The 21,273-nt window shown below is 44.9% G+C and overlaps 1 protein-coding gene across 1 annotated transcript in view; it reads right to left on the bottom strand.

Annotated features, from left to right (window-relative positions):
- The window catches only part of LOC139558697 (poliovirus receptor-like), an 84,675-nt gene that overhangs the window by 6,549 nt on the left and 56,853 nt on the right, over nucleotides 1–21,273 (bottom strand). Inside the window, exons 7-8 of the mRNA XM_071374019.1 lie at nucleotides 1,228–1,366; nucleotides 1,019–1,076 (exon numbers count right to left, since the gene is read on the bottom strand). Coding sequence (XP_071230120.1) covers nucleotides 1,019–1,076; nucleotides 1,228–1,366 — 197 coding nt within the window. The remainder of the gene's footprint in view (nucleotides 1–1,018; nucleotides 1,077–1,227; nucleotides 1,367–21,273) is intronic.

The following is a 21,273-nucleotide window of genomic DNA, read 5'->3' as shown; positions in this document are numbered from 1 at the left end:
GAAGGGCCACCGGCTGCTCCTGATACTGGCTGACGACCATGGTTCTGCCTCCTGTTTTCCCTCCTCTCTGGGACCCCATGGAAGCTACCACTGAGACCCGACCTGCTCTCTCAGGCTTGGGGGATGCCGGGGCATCCGCGCTGCCTCCAGCTTTGGGCTTGGCCCGAGAGAAGTAAATGGGTAAGTTTAGACATTCAAGACAATGTGGTGAACACGTTGCAGAACGCCAGGGTTTCTTTGACCAACGCATTATATCAAATGCGGTGGGACATGTTCTGGTGTTGGAGTCATAATGTTGCCCCAGAGTCGTGTGATATACAAATGGTTTTACACTTTTTACAATCACTACTTGATGCAGGCCGAGAGCCGAGAGTCATCCAATTTGAGAGTGTATTTGGCCGCAATTTTGGCATGTCATGACGATCGCCTGGAGGGACCCGTGGCCACCCATTGCTCTCCAAGTTTATGAAGGGAGTTAGACATCTGCGTCCAGCGAAGGCCTCTTCGGTGCCAAACAGACCTTGATGTGGTGGTGTCAGCACTTGCTAGGCCAGGTCAGCATCTTTGAAGCACCTATCCATGAAGGTGGCATTCCTGTTGGCTATTACCTATTATCTTATTTTACTCTTGTCTGGCCATGCCTAGTTCACAGATGAATCTGGTATTGTGATACCATATTAGAGTGATCCAATATAGTGCTACAGAACGAAGGTTATGTATGTAACCACGGTTATGTGAGCTATTGGATCACTCCAATCCTCTTGTCGGTGATCTACGGCGCCTTGAAGAGGACATGAGGTGGGAGTACTGTGGCAGCAGCTATTTAAGGGGGTCAGCCGCAGCACTACTCGGTATCCGGGACCAATCTGAAATTCTTACTCAGAATGTATCCTGCATAGCAGAAGAATACCATACTGGAGTGATCCAATAGCTCACATAACCGTGGTTACATACATAAACTTTGTTTATGACCTTCACCAATAATGAACCCTGAATGACAGGGACGTGGACCACTCACCATTTCAGTGGAGCTGCCGGCCTTCACAGGGGGAGGGGGCTTGTGCTTGGGAGGACCACTGATTGGATGAGAGAAGGTTAGTGCTACTCACTTTGTCCATACCTAACAGATTCATTTTGGACTGAATAAAACTTCATTGATTGGAGGAAAGATAGGTATTTGTTAAGTCATATATTGAAAGAAACATTTGCTGGGAGCGGAATACTCACTCCCCATTCACGGCATTCTGCTTGCGTTTGCGGACCAGAATGATGACAGCGCCGACGATCGCCAGCAAGAAGAGGACCACACCAATGATGCCTCCGATGATTCCAGCCGTCGACGGCCCTGCTCTAATCTTACGCTGCTCTGAAAGAGAAGACAACGCGGAGGACTTAGGACTTAGTCCAATTCAAATGAATGTGTCATAACTCCTTGTGACAGAGATAAGGGCTGGGAAAATGTGTTAGAATCAGAATCCAATCAGAAGTTTTAAATGAAAACAGCTGAACTGAAGAACAGGGGCCTGTTCAGGAGGATGTTCTAGAACATTCGGATAGATATGTATCGCAGAGAACAGATATGATTGGTCATTCTATTTCTATCTGCAACATCCAGAACGTTTCTCATCACTGAATACACCCGAGGAAATCAGCTCTGTTAGGCATTTAATCCTTGCCAGACATCTTATCATCCGACGATGTTCCAAGTAGACCTCCGCCTCCTTGCTCAATTATGTCTGTGTTTGTGATTTCCAGAGGGCACTGAGGCTGAGTGAGGCGTCTAAATTGAATGTAAAAGCCTCTCATTACGTTGGTTTTAACCAGCTTGCAGTTTCCACAGATGGCCACTGGGGGCGACAAGATCCCATTGAGGATAATAATGGTGTACTTTCTCTTTGCGGCCACATGGTGTGCTGTTGCCAAGCTAAAGTCTCACTGCTGATAGTGAGTGAGAATATACATTACTTTGTCGATTCTCCCTCCGGCTAGGCTTGCATCCATATCAAAGATTCCAAATATGGGTGATTCCACTGGGAGTGGTGCAGCCCCACGCATCTGTTAGGTGTGTGTGTGTGTGTGTGTGTGTGTGTGTGTGTGTGTGTGTGTGTGTGTGTGTGTGTGTGTGTGTGTGTGTGTGTGTGTGTGTGTAGAGGAGTCTGCTGAATCTACGCCCGGGGACACATCCAGAGATGCACCCTCATACAAACAACGCCAGTCACAACTGAAAAGAGATCGGCCAGCTTCAATCATTTATTATCACGAAAACATGAAATGGAGGGAGATAGCGAGAGAAAGATGGGGTAGTGGCCAGGGCTGTCTCGGTCCTAAATTGTTCTCTCTCATTCTCACAGCTGGATACGTGGACACACACAGACACACACAGAAATCTATACAGACAGAAGCCCGCCCCCCCCAGCCTATTGGCATCCCTCTGTGGGTAACCTAGCCGTTTATCTGATGTGCTGGATATCAAAGTTTACATTCGCAGCGTTTACCATTGATGTTCTCCACTGATAAACTGTATTTTCAATAAATAATGAGTCATGTTAGTTACTGCATCAAAAACAAGCAGTCTAACACGGAGGAAATTAACTGGGTTGTATTCATTAGGGCAAACGGCAGTCGAACGCCTTAAAACCATTGACAGAAAACTAAAACAAGCTGTTGTTATTGCTCAAGTCCAGAAAGTCCCACCCCTGTTTCTTATGTTTAGTGCCTAATGAATATAACCCTGTTTGAAGGATGGAGTGGGCTGAGGGAAGGACGTGGAGAAACAGAGGATTGGATTGGCTGGAAAAAGGAGGGTAAAGATACAGAGAACAAGGGCCAAGACAGGGTGGGGTAAGAAGAGGGGGGGAGAGAAAGAGAAAGGAATGAGAACAGATTTTGTCAGGGTGGATATAAGAATGAGGTGTGGTGGAGTGGAGAGGATCTCAATGAAGACTTATTAGCTCACATAACAGATGTGATGAGAATAGACAAACCTCTTAGCACTCACAAACACACACACACATACATACACACTAAGACACACACCTAGCCAGTCATCCTAACATATTCTACAGCATATCTCTTCCAGTTGAGTCACTTACCACACACAGAATAGCTAGCTTTTACAAACTGAATCAAAAGGGGGGAGGCATTGAGTGCGTGATACTATCCTGTCAGCCCAGATTGAAAGAATGAGACTATCCCGAACCTCCATCACATGCTACACAGTCACATATTAATGTGTCTCATATATAAATAGATGTGGGAGGATGGAGGGATAGAGAGATGGGAGGGAAGGATGGTGCTAGGAGGGAGGGCAGAAGAGAGTGATAGGGGTGCGAAGACCCTGCAGTGGGGCCAAGAGGCAGACTTTAAAGGTCCTTCGTCTCCATGGGATACGGTTTAAGTGACAGGGAGGAACAACTAGCGAAACAACCACTCACAGTCGGCCGGGCCTTCATCGCCATTGGCATTCTGCTGCTACACTCCTCCGCAAAACTCCCAACTGGAACATCTCTCTCTATCGCTCGTTCTCCATCTCTCTCGCGCTCCATTGCTCACTTTCCCTTCACTGGCAAGTAAGCTCCGAAATGTTCTCTCTTAGTCAGACACAGAGGTACACACATACACACACACACACACACACACACACACACACAGCCCTTTTAGGACCATCTTGCCTCTAGCTGACTGAAAACTGATACATTCAAAAATGGATACATTCAAATACTACATAATTACCTTTTAGTTTAATAACTAACCATTACAAACTTGTACAGTAAGTGCTGGAGCTAGACGGGGAGCGAATGAGTGAAAGAAAGGACAAAGAATGGAGAGGGGGAGGGAGAGAGAGAAGACTAAAAGCTTCACAAAGATAACGATAATGGAGATATGAAGTTGAAAATCTGTCGACAGGGGGAAACATTATTCGGCTCCTTACTGCCTTGTGCTTAGAGGCCAACAGAGAATTACCACTGACAGCAACCTCCCCCTCCTCTAAGTGTTTTCTTTACCCCTCCCTTTCTCTATCCAACTCTCCGTCCCTCCCTCTTTCTCTCTCCCCAACCATCTTAGTGACCTAGTGTGTTCCCGGCTTCCCGCCTGCACCATCGAGCCAAGCCCTCTCTCCTTCTTACACACACACACACACACACACTATCCACTTTGCAGGGCCATCTGTGATTGGAGGACAGTCTTGCAGGAGTGTTTCACTGATGGGCTCGTTAGCATCCCACAAGCATACATCTTATCTTACCCCATTGCTCACCAGTGAACTGTACAACGCAACACACACACAGAGACCTTTAGCACCGCCAGGGATGACAGTTGATCCAAAAGTCATTGGATCGTGACGCCTCATGGTAACACTCACAAACACACCCGTGCGGCAGGTAGCCTGGCGGGTAGGAGCGTTGGGCCAGTAACCGAAAGGTTGCTGAATCGAAGTCCCGAGCTGACAAGATAAAGAGCTGTCGTTCTGCCCCTGAGCAAGGCAGTTAACCCCCTGTTCCCCGGGCGCCGAAGACGTGGATGTCGATTAAGGCAGCCCCACCCGCACCTCTCGGATTCAGAGGTGTTGGGTTAAATACACAAGACATATTTCGGTTGAATGCATTCAGTTGTACAACTGACTAGGCATCCCCCTTTTCTGCATGTGTACGTTCGTGTGTCTCTCTTAGGGTTTAAAAGTGTAGCTTTCATCCAAAACTATCAAATGCCAGCGATGCCCTCTTTTTTCCATGCCGGTCAATTCTCCCCGTGTTTCGGTTTCCCTCCATCGGTCTGCCACTTAGTGGATTAAAAGCACTCTCCTAGTTCACCTCCTCATATAGCATGACTGGACCAGAAAATTGTGTTTCTCTACGAAAATGATGCCGAAATGAGTTTATCATCGTTGCAAACGCCTCCAACCACTCCATTCCCAGGGATTAAACTAGGTCAAATAGGCGCGAGACAGCAACAGCCACTTCAGAGGCTTCATTTCGGCTCCAGCGTCCCCTGATCTTTGCCTTAAAACAGGTCACGTACCCAGCGACTGCCACTCATCTGGGTCAAGTAGACCAGGGCTGGGCTTCGGGGGCCGTGGCTGCCACCATGGCGCTTATTACCTGGTAACCTTCCGCATACGTAATGAGGCCTGGGTGTTTGCGGAGCCACGGAGGGCTCTTGCCGGGTCAAGAGAGCAGTGTGTGTGTGTGTGTGTGGAGCTCAGAAGGGCATGAAGCAGAAGGTTTAAGCTCCACTGAGCTGGGTGTCTCCAGACCAACAGGCATTTATACTAGCGTGTCTTAGTGGCCACTGCTGCTGGTGCCAAGTAGCATCAAGCAGAGCCACAGCTAATCTACTGAGATCTCGCCCCAGTTGGTCCCGGTGCATTTGAATAACTATCTGGAGATTAAGCTGAGGTCAGTCAGTGACACTGCATGCGTGTGAGTTTGTCAGATTGTGCCGCTATATCCATCTGTCTGTGTGTGTCAGTACATGCTACTGTGAGATAGATATAGTGACCTATATCTCTCAGAGAGAGAGAGAGAGAGAGAGAGAGGTCACGATCAGATGAGCTCCTGCATTTTTCAGCATTTTCTTTAAAAAAGATACATTTAGAGTTAGATAAACTTTGATTTTTTGTCAGGAACCCATACAGGATGCTACCCTCTACAACATAACCCTCACTTCAAATCAAAACTCAAAACCTACAACCTGATTTTGGACGGATTTACGGAATCACCTGGAAGGTTCACATCTACCAAGGATTAATTATTCTATACAGCAAATCCTCTGGAAAACAACAGAAACCTGAGAACACCACCCAACCTGGAACTGAGTGAGTAATGTTTAGTCTGAAACTATATTTGATTTCCAAAAGCCAAGAAGAAAAATACATGACACTACTTTATAAGGACTGAATAGTAACATATTTCTGCCAAGCTTGATACAGCTTCAACTAGCACTTAAGTGTCAAGTGAGAGGTGTCAAAGCCCATTAGCCCAACAATGGCAGGAGAGTCGAATCGTCTACCCCAACCAAATGGAGAGGCCTTAGAAGCTGCCTCCCGCTGCTCAGAAGTAATTAAAATACAGTACCCTGTGCATGTAAAAAATGACAAGACAAGAAAAGATCACAAAATGAAGCTCCTTATGGAAAATCAAGAGACACTTTTTGCTGACTATTACAAAAATGGGAACATCAGCAACCTTATCTTCCACACAAACCATCCCCAGGCATGGCACAGTGCTATATTAGCACACTACCCCTCTGTTAAGAGAGGGGGGGTTAACGAGGGGTGGAAACTCAGGATTCTTGACAACGAGGACGAGGAGTCAGCTAATATAAACCTATATAAGTCTGGAACAGTATTGGTACAGGGCAACCACACACAGTTTCAGCTGGACTTTCACCTAATCAAAGAATTAGCCCAGCAGGAGAAGCTCTCCCTTGATAAAGATACCCCCACCCCAAGTGGGTCAGACCAAACCTCTTCACCATATAACCCCACAGACGAGCAACCCTCAGCAGACAGTCAACCTCCCAGTACAGAGTACTTCTCCCTCATTGAAATTAAGGATAAATTCACCCAGCTGGAGGTAAGGCAGGTGGAGCTGGAACAGCAGGTGATCACACTCCAGTCAGCACAGACCCAGACAACAGTCCAGCACAACAACACCCCCTTAACCAGACCTGGAGAGCTGGAGGTGGAGAAAGACATATCTGCACTATGGACAGTGGTGAGACAACATCAACAGGAGAAAGAGCAGGAGCAGGAGAAGAACAGAGCACTAGAGGAGAGGATCAGACTGCTGGAGGAGAGGTTGAGGGGGATGGCATATGACAGAGAACAACCCACTAGGGAGGTGGCCATCCCCACAGAGACGCCAGCAGAACAGCCCACCTCAGCACCCGACAAAAGTCTCGACACCACAGCAGAACAGTCCACACCAGACCCTGACCATAGAAACGACATCACAACAGAACAGACAAAAGAAAAACCCCAAGCCCAGCAGCTCTCACCCCCTCTGAGCACCCCCCCTGTCAGCCACCCTGATAGCCCTCCTGACAACCCCCCCACACCCACTGAGGACAAACACAAGACACAGATTGTCCTTCTTATGGACTCAAATGGGAAATATATAGAAGAAAAAAAACTTTTTCCCAAACACAGTGTGTCTAAACTCTGGTGTCCAAACACCCAGCGCGCCCTAGACCTTCTGTCTGAGGACAAACTAGGCTCACCTAGCCACATAATAATACACACAGGCACAAACGACCTGAGAGCACAGCAGGAAAGGGTGGCCACAGCACTGAAGGGAGTGATTGAAAAAGCTTCTTCTACTTTCCCCAACGCACAAGTGGTTATCTCCACCCTGCTACCACGAAAAGACTTCCACCCTGCTACAATACAGCGGGTAAACGCAAGCATTTCCCGTGACTGTGCCTCAAAACCAAATGTTTTTCTGGCCCACCACTCCACCCTGGACTTGAACAGCCTCTATGACCAGGTCCACCTCTACAAGGCAGCAGTGCCCACCTTTGCCCGGACTCTAAAGGACATCGCTCTCAAACGAAGCCCCAACACTTCACACAGGAGCAAGAGATCAATAGACACCCCACCCAGACCAGCGAGACACCCTCCAAGACCTCCAGGACCCCCCCCTGGACCTACACACCCCCCCCACATCAACCATGCCCACACCCAATTTAGGCCCCCTCAGATCAGACCCATGGGCAAGGTGACCGGAAGCATGACCGAATACAAACAGTGTAGCTATTCTCTCCGCAAGGCAATCAAACAGGCCAAGTCTCAGTACAGAGACAAAATCGAGTCGAAATTCAACAGCTCAGACACAAGAGGTATGTGGCAGGGTCTACAGTCAATCACGGATTACAAAAAGAAAACCAGCCCCGTCGAGGACCAGGATGTCTTGCTCCCAGACAGGCTAAACAACTTTTTTGCCCGCTTTGAGGACAATACAGTGCCACTGACACGGCCCCCTACCAAAACCTGCGGGCTCTCCTTCACTGCAGCCGAGGTGAGTAAAACATTTAAACGTGTTAACCCTCGCAAGGCTGCAGGCCCAGACGGCATTCCCAGCCGCGTCCTCAGAGCATGCGCAGACCAGCTGGCTGGTGTGTTTACGGACATATTCAATCAATCCTTATCCCAGTCTGCTGTTCCCACATGCTTCAAGAGGGCCACCATTGTTCCTGTTCCCAAGAAAGCTAAGGTAACTGAGCTAAACGACTACCGCCCCGTAGCACTCACTTCCGTCATCATGAAGTGCTTTGAGAGACTAGTCAAGGACCATATCACCTCCACCCTACCGGACACCCTAGACCCACTCCAATTTGCTTACCGACCCAATAGGTCCACAGACGACGCAATCGCAACCACACTGCACACTGCCCTAACCCATCTGGACAAGAGGAATACCCATGTGAGAATGCTGTTCATCGATTACAGCTCAGCATTTAACACCATAGTACCCTCCAAACTCGTCACCAAGCTCGAGACCCTGGGTCTCGACCCCGCCCTGTGCAACTGGGTCCTGGACTTCCTGACGGGCCGCCCCCAGGTGGTGAGGGTAGGTAACAACATCTCCACCCCGCTGATCCTCAACACTGGGGCCCCACAAGGGTGCGTTCTGAGCCCTCTCCTGTACTCCCTGTTCACCCACGACTGCGTGGCCATGCACGCCTCCAACTCAATCATCAAGTTTGCGGATGACACTACAGTGGTAGGCTTGATCACCAACAACGACGAGACGGCCTACAGGGAGGAGGTGAGGGCCCTCGGAGTGTGGTGTCAGGAAAATAACCTCATACTCAACGTCAACAAAACAAAGGAGATGATTGTGGACTTCAGGAAACAGCAGAGGGAGCACCCCCCTATCCACATCGACGGGTCAGTAGTGGAGAAGGTGGAAAGTTTTAAGTTCCTCGGTGTACACATCACGGACAAACTGAACTGGTCCACCCACACAGACAGCGTTGTGAAGAAGGCGCAGCAGCGCCTCTTCAACCTCAGGAGGCTGAAGAAATTCGGCTTGTCACCAAAAGCACTCACAAACTTCTACAGATGCACAATCGAGAGCATCCTGTCGGGCTGTATCACCGCCTGGTACGGCAACTGCTCCGCCCACAACCGTAAGGCTCTCCAGAGGGTAGTGAGGTCTGCAGAACGCATCACCAGGGGCAAACTACCTGCCCTCCAGGACACCTACACCACCCGATGTCACAGGAAGGCCATAAAGATCATCAAGGACAACAACCACCCAAGCCACTGCCTGTTCACCCCGCTATCATCCAGAAGGCGAGGTCAGTACAGGTGCATCAAAGCAGGGACCGAGAGACTGAAAAACAGCTTCTATCTCAAGGCCATCAGACTGTTAAACAGCCACCACTAACATTTAGCGGCCGCTGCCAACATACTGACTCAACTCCAGCCACTTTAAAAATGGGAATTGATGGAAATTATGTAAAAATGTACCACTAGCCACTTTAAGCAATGCCACTTAATACAATGTTTACATACCCTACATTACCCATCTCATATGTATATATACTGTACTCTATATCATCTACTGCATCTTGCCATCTTTATGCAATACATGTACCACTAGCCACTTTAAACTATGCCACTTTATGTTTACATACCCTACAGTACTCATCTCATATGTATATACCGTACTCTATACCATCTACTGCATCTGCCATGCCGTTCTGTACCACCACTCATCCATATATCTTTATGTACATATTCTTTATCCCTTACACTTGTGTGTGTGTAAGGTAGTAGTGTGGAATTGTTAGGTTAGATTACTGTTGGTTATTACTGCATTGTCGGAACTAGAAGCACAAGCATTTCGCTACACTCGCATTAACATCTGCTAACCATGTGTATGTGACTAATAAAATTTGATTTGATTTGATTTGCCACTCCTGCCCACCCCATGCACCCCACCCCCGCAAAGAGGGCATCAACATGGAAGTCACACATACGCCCAGGTAGTGAGCGGGCAAACAGGCCCAACCCCCACTCTTACACTCGCCCAAGCCAACGGCATGTACCAGATGCTCAGCAGGCTCTGCTCACACTTACTGGCCTGAGGCCAAACCCCGACCAACAACATTGGACACTTTATGGAACAAAAAGCCTTCACTATATCATCCTGGAATATCCAAGGCCTGAGGTCATCTGCCTTTGGCCTAAAGAGCAGGAACCCGGACTTCACCAAAGAAATCGGTAATGCAGACATTGTCATCCTGCAAGAAACATGGTATAGAGGAGACGGACCCACTGGTTGCCCTCTAGGTTACAGAGAGCTGGTAGTCCCATCCACCAAACTACCAGGTGTGAAACAGGGAAGGGACTCAGGGGGAATGCTAATTTGGTATAGAGCAGACCTAACTCACTCCATTAAATTAATCAAAACAGGAACATTTTACATTTGGCTAGAAATTCAAAAGGAAATTATCTTAACAGAGAAAAATGTCCTCCTGTGTGCTACCTATATCCCCCCACTAGAATCCCCATACTTTAATGAAGACAGCTTCTCCATCCTGGAGGGGGAAATCAATCATTTCCAGGCCCAGGGACATGTATTAGTCTGTGGCGACCTAAATGCCAGAACTGGACAGGAACCTGACACCCTCAGCACACAGGGGGACAAACACCTACCTGGAGGTGACAGCATTCCCTCCCCCATATGCCCACCTAGGCACAACTATGACAACATAACCAACAAAAACGGGTCACAACTCCTGCAGCTCTGTCGCACGCTGGGTATGTACATAGTCAATGGTAGGCTTCGAGGGGACTCCTATGGTAGGTACACCTATAGCTCATCTCTTGGCAGTAGCACTGTAGACTACTTTATCACTGACCTCAACCCAGAGTCTCTCAGAGCGTTCACAGTCAGCCCACTGACAGCCCTATCAGACCACAGCAAAATCACAGTCTACTTGAACAGAGCAATACTCAATCATGAGGCATCAAAGCCAAAGGAACTGAGTAACATTAAGAAATGCTATAGATGGAAGGAATGCAGTTTGGAAACCTACCAAAAAACAATTAGGCAACAGCAAATTCAATCCCTTTTAGACAACTTCCTGGGTAAAACGTTCCACTGCAATAGTGAAGGTGTAAACTTGGCAGTAGAAAATCTTAACAGTATATTTGACCTCTCAGCTTCCCTATCAAATCTAAAAATCTCAAATAGAAAACCGAAGAAAATGAACAACAATGACAAATGGTTTGATAAAGAATGCAAAAATCTAAGAAATAAATTGAGAAACCTGTCCAACCAAAAACATAGAGACCCGGAAAAGTCTACGCCTTCACTATGGTGAATCACTAAAACAATACAGAAATACACTACGGAAAAAGAAGGAACAGCACGTCAGAAATCAGCTCAATGTAATTGAAGAATCCATAGACTCTAACCAATTCTGGGAAAATTGGAAAACACTAAACAAACAACAACACGAAGAATTATCTATCCAAAATGGAGATGTATGGGTAAACCACTTCTCCAATCGTTTTGGCTCTATAACAAAGAATAAAGAGCAAAAACATATACATGATCAAATACAAATCCTAGAATCAACTATTAAAGACTACCAGAACCCACTGGATTCTCCAATTACCTTGAATGAGTTACAGGACAAAATAAAAACCCTCCAACCCAAAAAGGCCTGTGGTGTTGATGGTATCCTTAATGAAATGATCAAATATACAGACAACAAATTCCAATTGGCTATATTAAAACTCTTTAACATCGTCCTTAGCTCTGGCATCTTCCCCAATATTTGGAACCAAGGACTGATCACCCCAATCCACAAAAGTGGAGACAAATTTGACCCCAATAACTACCGTGGAATATGCGTCAACAGTAACCTTGGGAAAATACTCTGCATTATCATTAACAGCAGACTCGTACATTTCCTCAATGAAAACAATGTACTGAGCAAATGTCAAATTGGCTTTTTACCAAATTACCGTACAACAGACCATGTATTCACCCTACACACCCTAATTGACAACCAAACAAACCAAAACAAAGGCAAAGTCTTCTCATGCTTTGTTGATTTCAAAAAAGCCTTCGACTCAATTTGGCATGAGGGTCTGCTATACAAATTGATGGAAAGTGGTGTTGGGGGTAAAACATACGACATCATAAAATCCATGTACACAAACAACAAGTGTGCGGTTAAAATTGGCAAAAAACACACACATTTCTTCACACAGGGTCGTGGGGTGAGACAGGGATGCAGCTTAAGCCCCACCCTCTTCAACATATATATCAACGAATTGGCGCGGGCACTAGAACAGTCTGCAGCACCCGGTCTCACCCTACTAGAATCCGAAGTCAAATGTCTACTGTTTGCTGATGATCTGGTGCTTCTGTCACCAACCAAGGAGGGCCTACAGCAGCACCTAGATCTTCTGCACAGATTCTGTCAGACCTGGGCCCTGACAGTAAATCTCAGTAAGACCAAAATAATGGTGTTCCAAAAAAGGTCCAGTCGCCAGGACCACAAATTCCATCTAGACACCGTTGCCCTAGAGCACACAAAAAACTATACATACCTCGGCCTAAACATCAGCACCACAGGTAGCTTCCACAGAGCTGTGAACGATCTGAGAGACAAGGCAAGAAGGGCATTCTATGCCATCAAAAGGAACATAAATTTCAACATACCAATTAGGATCTGGCTAAAAATACTTGAATCAGTCATAGAGCCCATTGCCCTTTATGGTTGTGAGGTCTGGGGTCCGCTCACCAACCAAGATTTCACAAAATGGGACAAACACCAAATTGAGACTCTGCATGCAGAATTCTGCAAAAATATCCTCCGTGTACAACGTAGAACACCAAATAATGCATGCAGAGCAGAATTAGGCCGATACCCACTAATTATCAAAATCCAGAAAAGAGCCGTTAAATTCTACAACCACCTAAAAGGAAGCGATTCCCAAACCTTCCATAACAAAGCCATCACCTACAGAGAGATGAACCTGGAGAAGAGTCCCCTAAGCAAGCTGGTCCTAGGGCTCTGTTCACAAACACAAACACACCCCACAGAGCCCCAGGACAACAGCACAATTAGACCCAACCAAATCATGAGAAAACAAAAAGATAATTACTTGACACATTGGAAAGAATTAACAAAAAAACAGAGCAAACTAGAATGCTATTTGGCCCTAAACAGAGAGTACACAGTGGCAGAATACCTGACCACTGTGACTGACCCAAACTTAAGGAAAGCTTTGACTATGTACAGACTCAGTGAGCATAGCCTTGCTATTGAGAAAGGCCGCCGTAGGCAGACATGGCTCCCAAGAGAAGACAGGCTATGTGCACACTGCCCACAAAATGAGGTGGAAACTGAGCTGCACTTCCTAACCTCCTGCCCAATGTATGACCATATTAGAGAGACATATTTCCCTCAGATTACACAGATCCACAAAGAATTTGAAAACAAATCCAATTTTGATAAACTCCCATATCTACTGGGAGAAATTCCACAGTGTGCCATCACAGCAGCAAGATTTGTGACCTGTTGCCACAAGAAAAGGGCAACCAGTGAAGAACAAACACCATTGTAAATACAACCCATATTTATGCTTATTTATTTTAACTTGTGTGCTTTAACCATTTGTACATTGTTACAACACTGTATATATATAATATAACATTTGTAATGTCTTTATTGTTTTGAAACTTCTGTATGTGTAATGTTTACTGTTAATTTGTATTGTTTATTTCACTTTTGTATAATATCTACCTCACTTGCTTTGGCAATGTTAACACATGTTTCCCATGCCAATAAAGCCCCTTGAATTGAATTGAATTGAATATATAGATATCTATCTATGCGCGTGTGTGCGCCCCCTGACTGTGACACTATTCCCTCCAGCTCCCTCCCTCCCTCCATCCACCCCCCTCCGCAGGGAGCAGTATGCTTCCTGCCATCCAGTGCCACAGCGAATCACAGCCCACACTCTCATACTGCCACTGCTGGCCCTGGGCAGACAGTCTTACCCTTCTCTCAGCCCAAGGGCTCCACCACGCCCCCCGGCTGTCCTTGGGTCGCTATCGGTCATCTGTCCCCCACTGAGTGACCTTCCCCTCACACACAATCAGACACAAGGATAGCAGAAACACATAGACACACACAAAGATGGTCGACACACACACACTTTCAAAGTCTCCTCCTCTCCCTGCTATATGCAGCATCAGTCCCTGATATAAACATTGCCAGTGACAATGACACAGGAAACATATGCCGGGCTAAAACGGTTTAATAGGCTTAAAACCCTCCTGATACAAGCCTTTTCCCCTTTACTTTATCCTTTGAGAGCCTCTCTGTGTTTAGGAACTGTTTTAGGGGGGTTTAACAACATGCCATGGATTGTGTGTAGACACCTCAGGTATGCAGGTATTTCCGCTAACAGTCAAAATAATGGCCACCGCTTTCTTCCCACAAAATACAATTGCAGCTTGTTTATATGTGACTGATTCGTTGCAGCTGGAGATTTTATCATTGGACAGACCCACACACGCACACACACACAGCGGCCGCTGCCAACATACTGACTCAACTCCAGCCACTTTAAAAATGGGAATTGATGGAAATTATGTAAAAATGTACCACTAGCCACTTTAAACAATGCCACTTAATATAATGTTTACATACCCTACATTACCCATCTCATATGTATATACTGTACTCTATATCATCTACTGCATCTTGCCATCTTTATGTAATACATGTACCACTAGCCACTTTAAACTATGCCACTTTATGTTTACATACCCTACAGTACTCATCTCATATGTATATACCGTACTCTATACCATCTACTGCATCTTGCCATGCCGTTCTGTACCACCACTCATTCATATATCTTTATGTACATATTCTTTATCCCTTTACACTTGTGTGTGTGTATAAGGTAGTAGTTGTGGAATTGTTAGGTTAGATTACTTGTTGGTTATTACTGCATTGTCGGAACTAGAAGCACAAGCATTTCGCTACACTCGCATTAACATCTGCTAACCATGTGTATGTGACTAATAAAATTTGATTGATTTGATTTGATTTGACACACACACCCTGCAGAACTAACATCTGATTTTTCTTAGTCTGTCGGGAACCAGGCGCTTCATCATTCTCCAAAAATGCCTCCCTCCACCCCCCCATCCCTCCCTCTCTACCCTACACACTCATCCATCTCCTCTCTGTTCCAGTCTTATAAAACTCTTGTTGTAAGTCTCCCCCCCTCCAAGAAACCACAACAGAGTTTTTCAGAGAATGGACAGATCAGAATGTGCTGACTACAAAGGAGAAGCCCAGAGTGCACTTAACCCCCATTTGTGTCTTTTAGCATCTAATTTGCTTTTCCCGGACTGTGGTTTGGTGGGGAGAGTGGGAATGAAAGAATGAGAGCGAGAGAAAGAGAGATATCAGAAAGAGCGAGAGAAAGAAAAAGGGCAAAATGGCCTTATGGAGAGAGAGAAAAATGAGCTCCCTTGAGTGCATCGGTCTGAGACGGTCTGTTAGCTGTTAGCCGCTAACCACTAATAGTGTAGCAAGCCACAAAGTTTTGCTACGCTAACGACGGTAAAGGTCTCTGGGATGGCTAGCCACAACGGAACTAAAGGGCAGGTCCTGCGAGGCCACGGCTGGAGTGTGTTTAATGGAGCTTCTCCATCCTGGAGGGGGAAATCAATCATTTCCAGGCCCAGGGACAAGTATTAGTCTGTGGCGACCTAAATGCCAGAACCGGACAAGAATCTGACACCCTCAGCACACAGGGGGACAAACACCTGCCTGGAGGTTACAGCATTCCCTCCCCCATATGCCCCCCTAGGCACAACTATGACAACATAACCAACAAAAACGGGTCACAACTCCTGCAGCTCTGTCGCACGCTGAGTATGTACATAGCCAATGGTAGGCTTCGAGGGGACTCCTATTGTAGGTACACCTATAGCTCATCTCGTCAGTAGTACTGTAGACTATTTTATCACTGAACTCAACTCAGAGTCTCTCAGAGCGTTCACAGTCAGCCCACTGACACCTCTATAAGATCACAGCAAAATCACACTCTACTTGAACAGAGCAATACTCAATCATGAGGCATCATAGCCAAAGGAACGGAGTAATATTAAGAAATGCTATAGATGGAAGGAATGTATTGTGGAAACCTACCAAAAAAACAATTAGGCAACAACAAATTCAATCCCTTTTAGACAACTTCCTGGACAAAACGTTCCACTGTAATAGTGAAGGTGTAAACTTGGCAGTAGAAAATCTTAACAGTATATTTGACCTCTCAGCTTTCCTTTCAAATCTAAAACATTTCAAACAAAAAACTAAAGAAAATGAGCAACAATGACAAATGGTTTGATGAAGAATGCAAAAGCCTAAAAGAAATTGAGAATTACTAAAACAATACAGAAACAGCACGTTAAATCAGCTCATTGCAATTGAAGAGTCCATAGACTAACCAATTCTGGGAAAATTGGAAAACACTAGAACAAAAACGAAGAATTATCTATCCAAAATGAAGATGTATGGGTAAACCACTTCGCCAATCTTTTTGGCTCTGTAACAAACAGCAAAAACATATACATGATCAAATACAAATCTTAGAATCAACTATTAAAGACTACCAGAATCCACTGGATTCTCCAACCACCTTGAATGAACTACAGGACAAAATACAAACCTTCCAACCCAAAAAGGTATGTGGTGTTGATGGTATCCTCAATGAAATGATAAAATATACAGACAACAAATTCCAATTGGCTATGCTAAAACTCTTTAACATCATCCTTGGCTCTGGCATCTTCCCCAATATTTGGAACCAAGGACTGATCACCCCAATCCACAAAAGTGGAGACAAATTTGACCCCAATAACTACCGTGGGATATGCGTCAACGGCAACCTTGGGGAAATCCTCTGTATTATCATTAACAGCAGACTTGTACATTTCCTCAGTGAAAACAATGTACTGAGCAAATGTCAAATTGGCTTTTTACCAAATTATCGTACGACAGACCACGTATTCACCCTGCACACCCTAATTGACAAACAAACAAACCAAAACAAAGGCAAAGTCTTCTCATGCTTTGTTGATTTCAAAAAAGCCTTTGACTCAATTTGGCATGAGGGTCTGCTATACAAATTGATGTAAAGTGGTGTTGGGGGAAAAACATACAACATTATAAAATCCATGTACACAAACAACAAGTGTGAGGTTAAAATAGGCAAAAAACACACATTTCTTCCCACAGGGCCGTTGGGTGAGACAAGGATGCAGCTTAAGCCCCACCCTCTTCAACAAATATATCAACGAATTGGCGAGAGCACTAGAACAGTCTGCAGAACCTGGCCTCACCCTACTAGAATCTGAAGTCAAATACTGTTTGCTGATGATCTGGTGCCTCTGTCACCAACCAAGGAAGGCCTACAGCAGCACCTAGATCTTCTGCACAGATTCTTCCAGACCCGGGCCCTGACAGTAAATCTCAGTAAGACCAAAATAATGGTGTTCCAAAAAAGGTCCAGTCGTCAGGACCACAAATACAAAATTCCATCTAGACACCGTTGCCCTAGAGCGGTTTGGGTCAGCACACAAAAACTATACATACCTTGGCCTAAAAATCAGCGCCACAGGTAACTTCCACAAAGCTGTGAATGATCTGAGAGACAAGGCAAGAAGGGCATTCTACCCAACCAAATTACGAGAAAACAAAAAGAGAATTACTTGGAAAGAATTAAAAATTGGAAAGAATTAACAACAAAAAAACAGAGCAAACTAGAATGCTATTTGGCCCTAAACAGAGAGTACACAGTGGCAGAATACCTGACCACTGTGACTGACCCAAACTTTAGGAATGCTTTGACTATGTACAGACTCAGTGAGCATAGCCTTGCTATTGAGAAAGGCCACGTAGGCGGACCTGACTCTCAAGAGAAGACAGAATATGTGCACACTGCCCACAAAATGAGGTGGAAACTGAGCTGCACTTCCTAACCTGCCAAATGTATGACCATATTAGAGACACATATTTCCCTCAGATTACACAGATCCAAAGAATTCGAAATCAAACCCGATTTTGGTAAACTCCCATATCTACTGGGTGAAATACCACAGTGTGCCATCACAGCAGCAAGATTTGTGACCTGTTGCCACAAGAAAAGGGCAACCGGTGAAGAACAAACACCATTGTAAATACAACCCATATTTATGCTTATTTTTTTCTCCCTTTTATACCTTAACTATTTGCACATTGTTAAAACACTGTATATATACATACTATGACATTTGTAATGTCTTTATTCTTTTGGAACTTCTGTGAGTGTAATGTTTACTGTTCATTTTTTATTGTTTTTCACGTTTGTATATTATCTGCTTCACTTGCTTGGCAATGTTAACATATGTTTCCCCTGCCAATAAAGCCCCTTGAATTGAATTGAGAGAGAGAAGCGTAAGGAACAGGAGAGAGAAAACGAGAAAGACTGTATTCATGACTTCTGCGAAACCAACAAAAAAAAGAAACATTTTTAAAAATTCATGTCTGGTGGAAGCGCTCATATTGTGAGTCTGTTGTTATGATAGCAGTGAGAAGATGTTATCATGTAGGCGGGGAAAGACCAGTCATAGCCTACACATGGGACATAGATACAGGATCTGTACACGTCTATATGGCTTTGAGCTGATGTACAGTACAACACCATTTTTATGACAACAATGACTGTTATACACAGAGGAAGTGAGTTATCACTGAATTATAGAATATCGTGTATCGAATGTATATAGAACTGTCAATGCCAATCCATTTGTTTTATATCTACCTTTATACTGTATATTAATGGTTCACCACATTGTCTATGGTGAAGGCTGGGGTAAGGACTAGGTTATTGTTAATTACCAGCAAGCATGCAGCAATCTGAATGGCGGTTTACAGTATCAAAACAATACTGGAAAATATATTATACTATTTTGCCACGGCGTATGTTGTGGAAGGTACTACTGAATAGAAGGAACTCGTCCAAATAATTCCATCCAAGGGTTTTCATACTGTGCATCATTTTACACAAGCATTTAGTTTTCATCACAACACATTCGGTGAAAGCCACACCTATTCTCCTGTGCGAGGAATAAGTGTTTTGTTTTCTCTTTGTGGTAATTATACACTTATGACAACGACTGCATACTAATGAACCAGAAGCCACATCTAAAGGCAGAAACTCCAGTGCGTTTGCTGAATGGCTTTCTCTCTTCATATACCGCAGATCATCTCAGCTAGGGTTTCTGGTGGCTTAACGTAACTGAACACTGATGTTCAGGAGTAGTGTTAATGAATGGGGCAGGCTTCAGGGTAGGAGTAACGCCGTTATTTCTACACAAACACACACACACCTCTATATAGACACATAAATCAAAACACACACACACTCATAATATAATGTTACTGTACACAAGCCCAGGCGGCAGCCAGAAGCATTAACTTCTTAAAGTGGGCACCGCAGCAGGCATTATGTTGGGCTGCAAACTAAGCAGCGGAGTAGAAAGACTCGGTAAAAAACACTGAGTGCCTCAGAGAGTAAACAGTAGCGACCCATTAGCCCTGATCTAACTGCATTAAGACGAGGATTCTAACCACTAGCTCGAGAATAACATGTACTTTTGCTCATGTACTGCCATCAGCGTAAATACTAATTTGTTAATTGATCCGCCGGACAAAATAAAGGCTAAATAAATACAATACAAAAAAATAATATTACATGGTCGGTACAGGCAGAAGAGGACTGTCCAGCCCTCGGAGCCTGGTTAACCTCTCTAACTTTAAGCATCAGCTGGCAGAGCAGCTTACTGATCAGTGTACTTGTACACAGCCAATCTGTAAATAGCACACCCGACTACCTCATCCCCATATTTATCTTCTTGCTCTTTTGCACCCCCAGTATCTCTACTTGCACATCATCATCTGCACAACTATCACTCAAGTGTTAATGCTACATTTTAATTATTTTGCCTCTATGGCCTATTTATTGCCCTACCTCCCTACTCTTCTACATTTGCACACCCTCTACATAGATTTTTTCTATTGTGTTATTGACTGTACATTTGTTTATGTGTAACTCTGTGTTGTTGTTTTTGTCGCACTGCTTTGCTTTATCTTGGCCAGGTCGCAGTTGTAAATGAGAACTTGTTCCCAACTGGCCTACCTGGTTAAATAAAGGTGAAATAAAAAATAAAATAAAAATGGGTTTCTTCCTTCTAGGCAGTTTTTCCTAGCCACTCTGCTTCTGCCTCTACATTGCTTGCTCGTTGAGGTTTGAGGCTGGGTATCTGTATAGCACTTTGTGACAATTGCTGATGTAAAAATGGCTTTCTAAAATACATTTGATTGATGGATTCTAGAACACATCTACAGACTAACACTGGCGTTGGACGTTTCACAGCGCTCCTCATACAGTTTGGCACTATCGTTCTGACTAAGAGCAAATGGAGACGAAGGACGACCGTTTCTGAGGAAGCCATCCAATTCATTCAGACACAATAGTTCTGTCAGAACCCTCTCTCCGGAGAGCAGCGAACCATGGAATCATTGGGCCATTTAAAAATCTACTACTGTATGTACAACATTCTTCGTCATCAGAGTCTTGGAGTCAAAGGTCACAGCTCTTGTTAATCGGAGCACTGACGCTTGGTTTATGAGCAGTGCTTGATGCTAATGGTTACTAATGATACGGCCTAATTACTGCGGTGGCTAGGCTAGCGTGAAGGAAGATGAGCCCCGGACAGAAACACAAACACTACTGGCGTGGTAAAATGGAAGCCGTTTGAAATACTCTAGTCGGAGTCAGAGATAGTTACACTAGTGGAAGTAACACGTGGACGTCTATGGGCTATGACAGATACTTAGCGGCTGCTCTCGCTATCACACACAACCAGGAGTATACCACACACACACACACACAATTCTGTTAATCAACAAACAATTTCAGGCCACATGCAATCATTGTCGCACTTAATTATGCATTCAAGCACATGGTATCTGTCACAGAGCACTTGCAGGCCACACACCAGATCTGGGATAACTATAGTTTTAACTATGCTTTATGGAAAATAACTATTTTTTTGGGGGGGGGGGGGGGGGCAAATATTTACTTTGGAGGTGACTGCAACTATTTCAATACAGTCCCCCCCCCAACAGATCTCAGGAAGTGACTACTTTTCAGAAACCATTGGATTTTCTGCC

This window comes from Salvelinus alpinus, chromosome 29, assembly GCF_045679555.1.
Source record: "Salvelinus alpinus chromosome 29, SLU_Salpinus.1, whole genome shotgun sequence".
Lineage (NCBI taxonomy): Eukaryota > Metazoa > Chordata > Actinopteri > Salmoniformes > Salmonidae > Salvelinus > Salvelinus alpinus.
The sequence above is the reverse complement of the archived record's forward strand: the minus strand, read 5'-3'. Positions and strand labels throughout refer to the sequence as shown.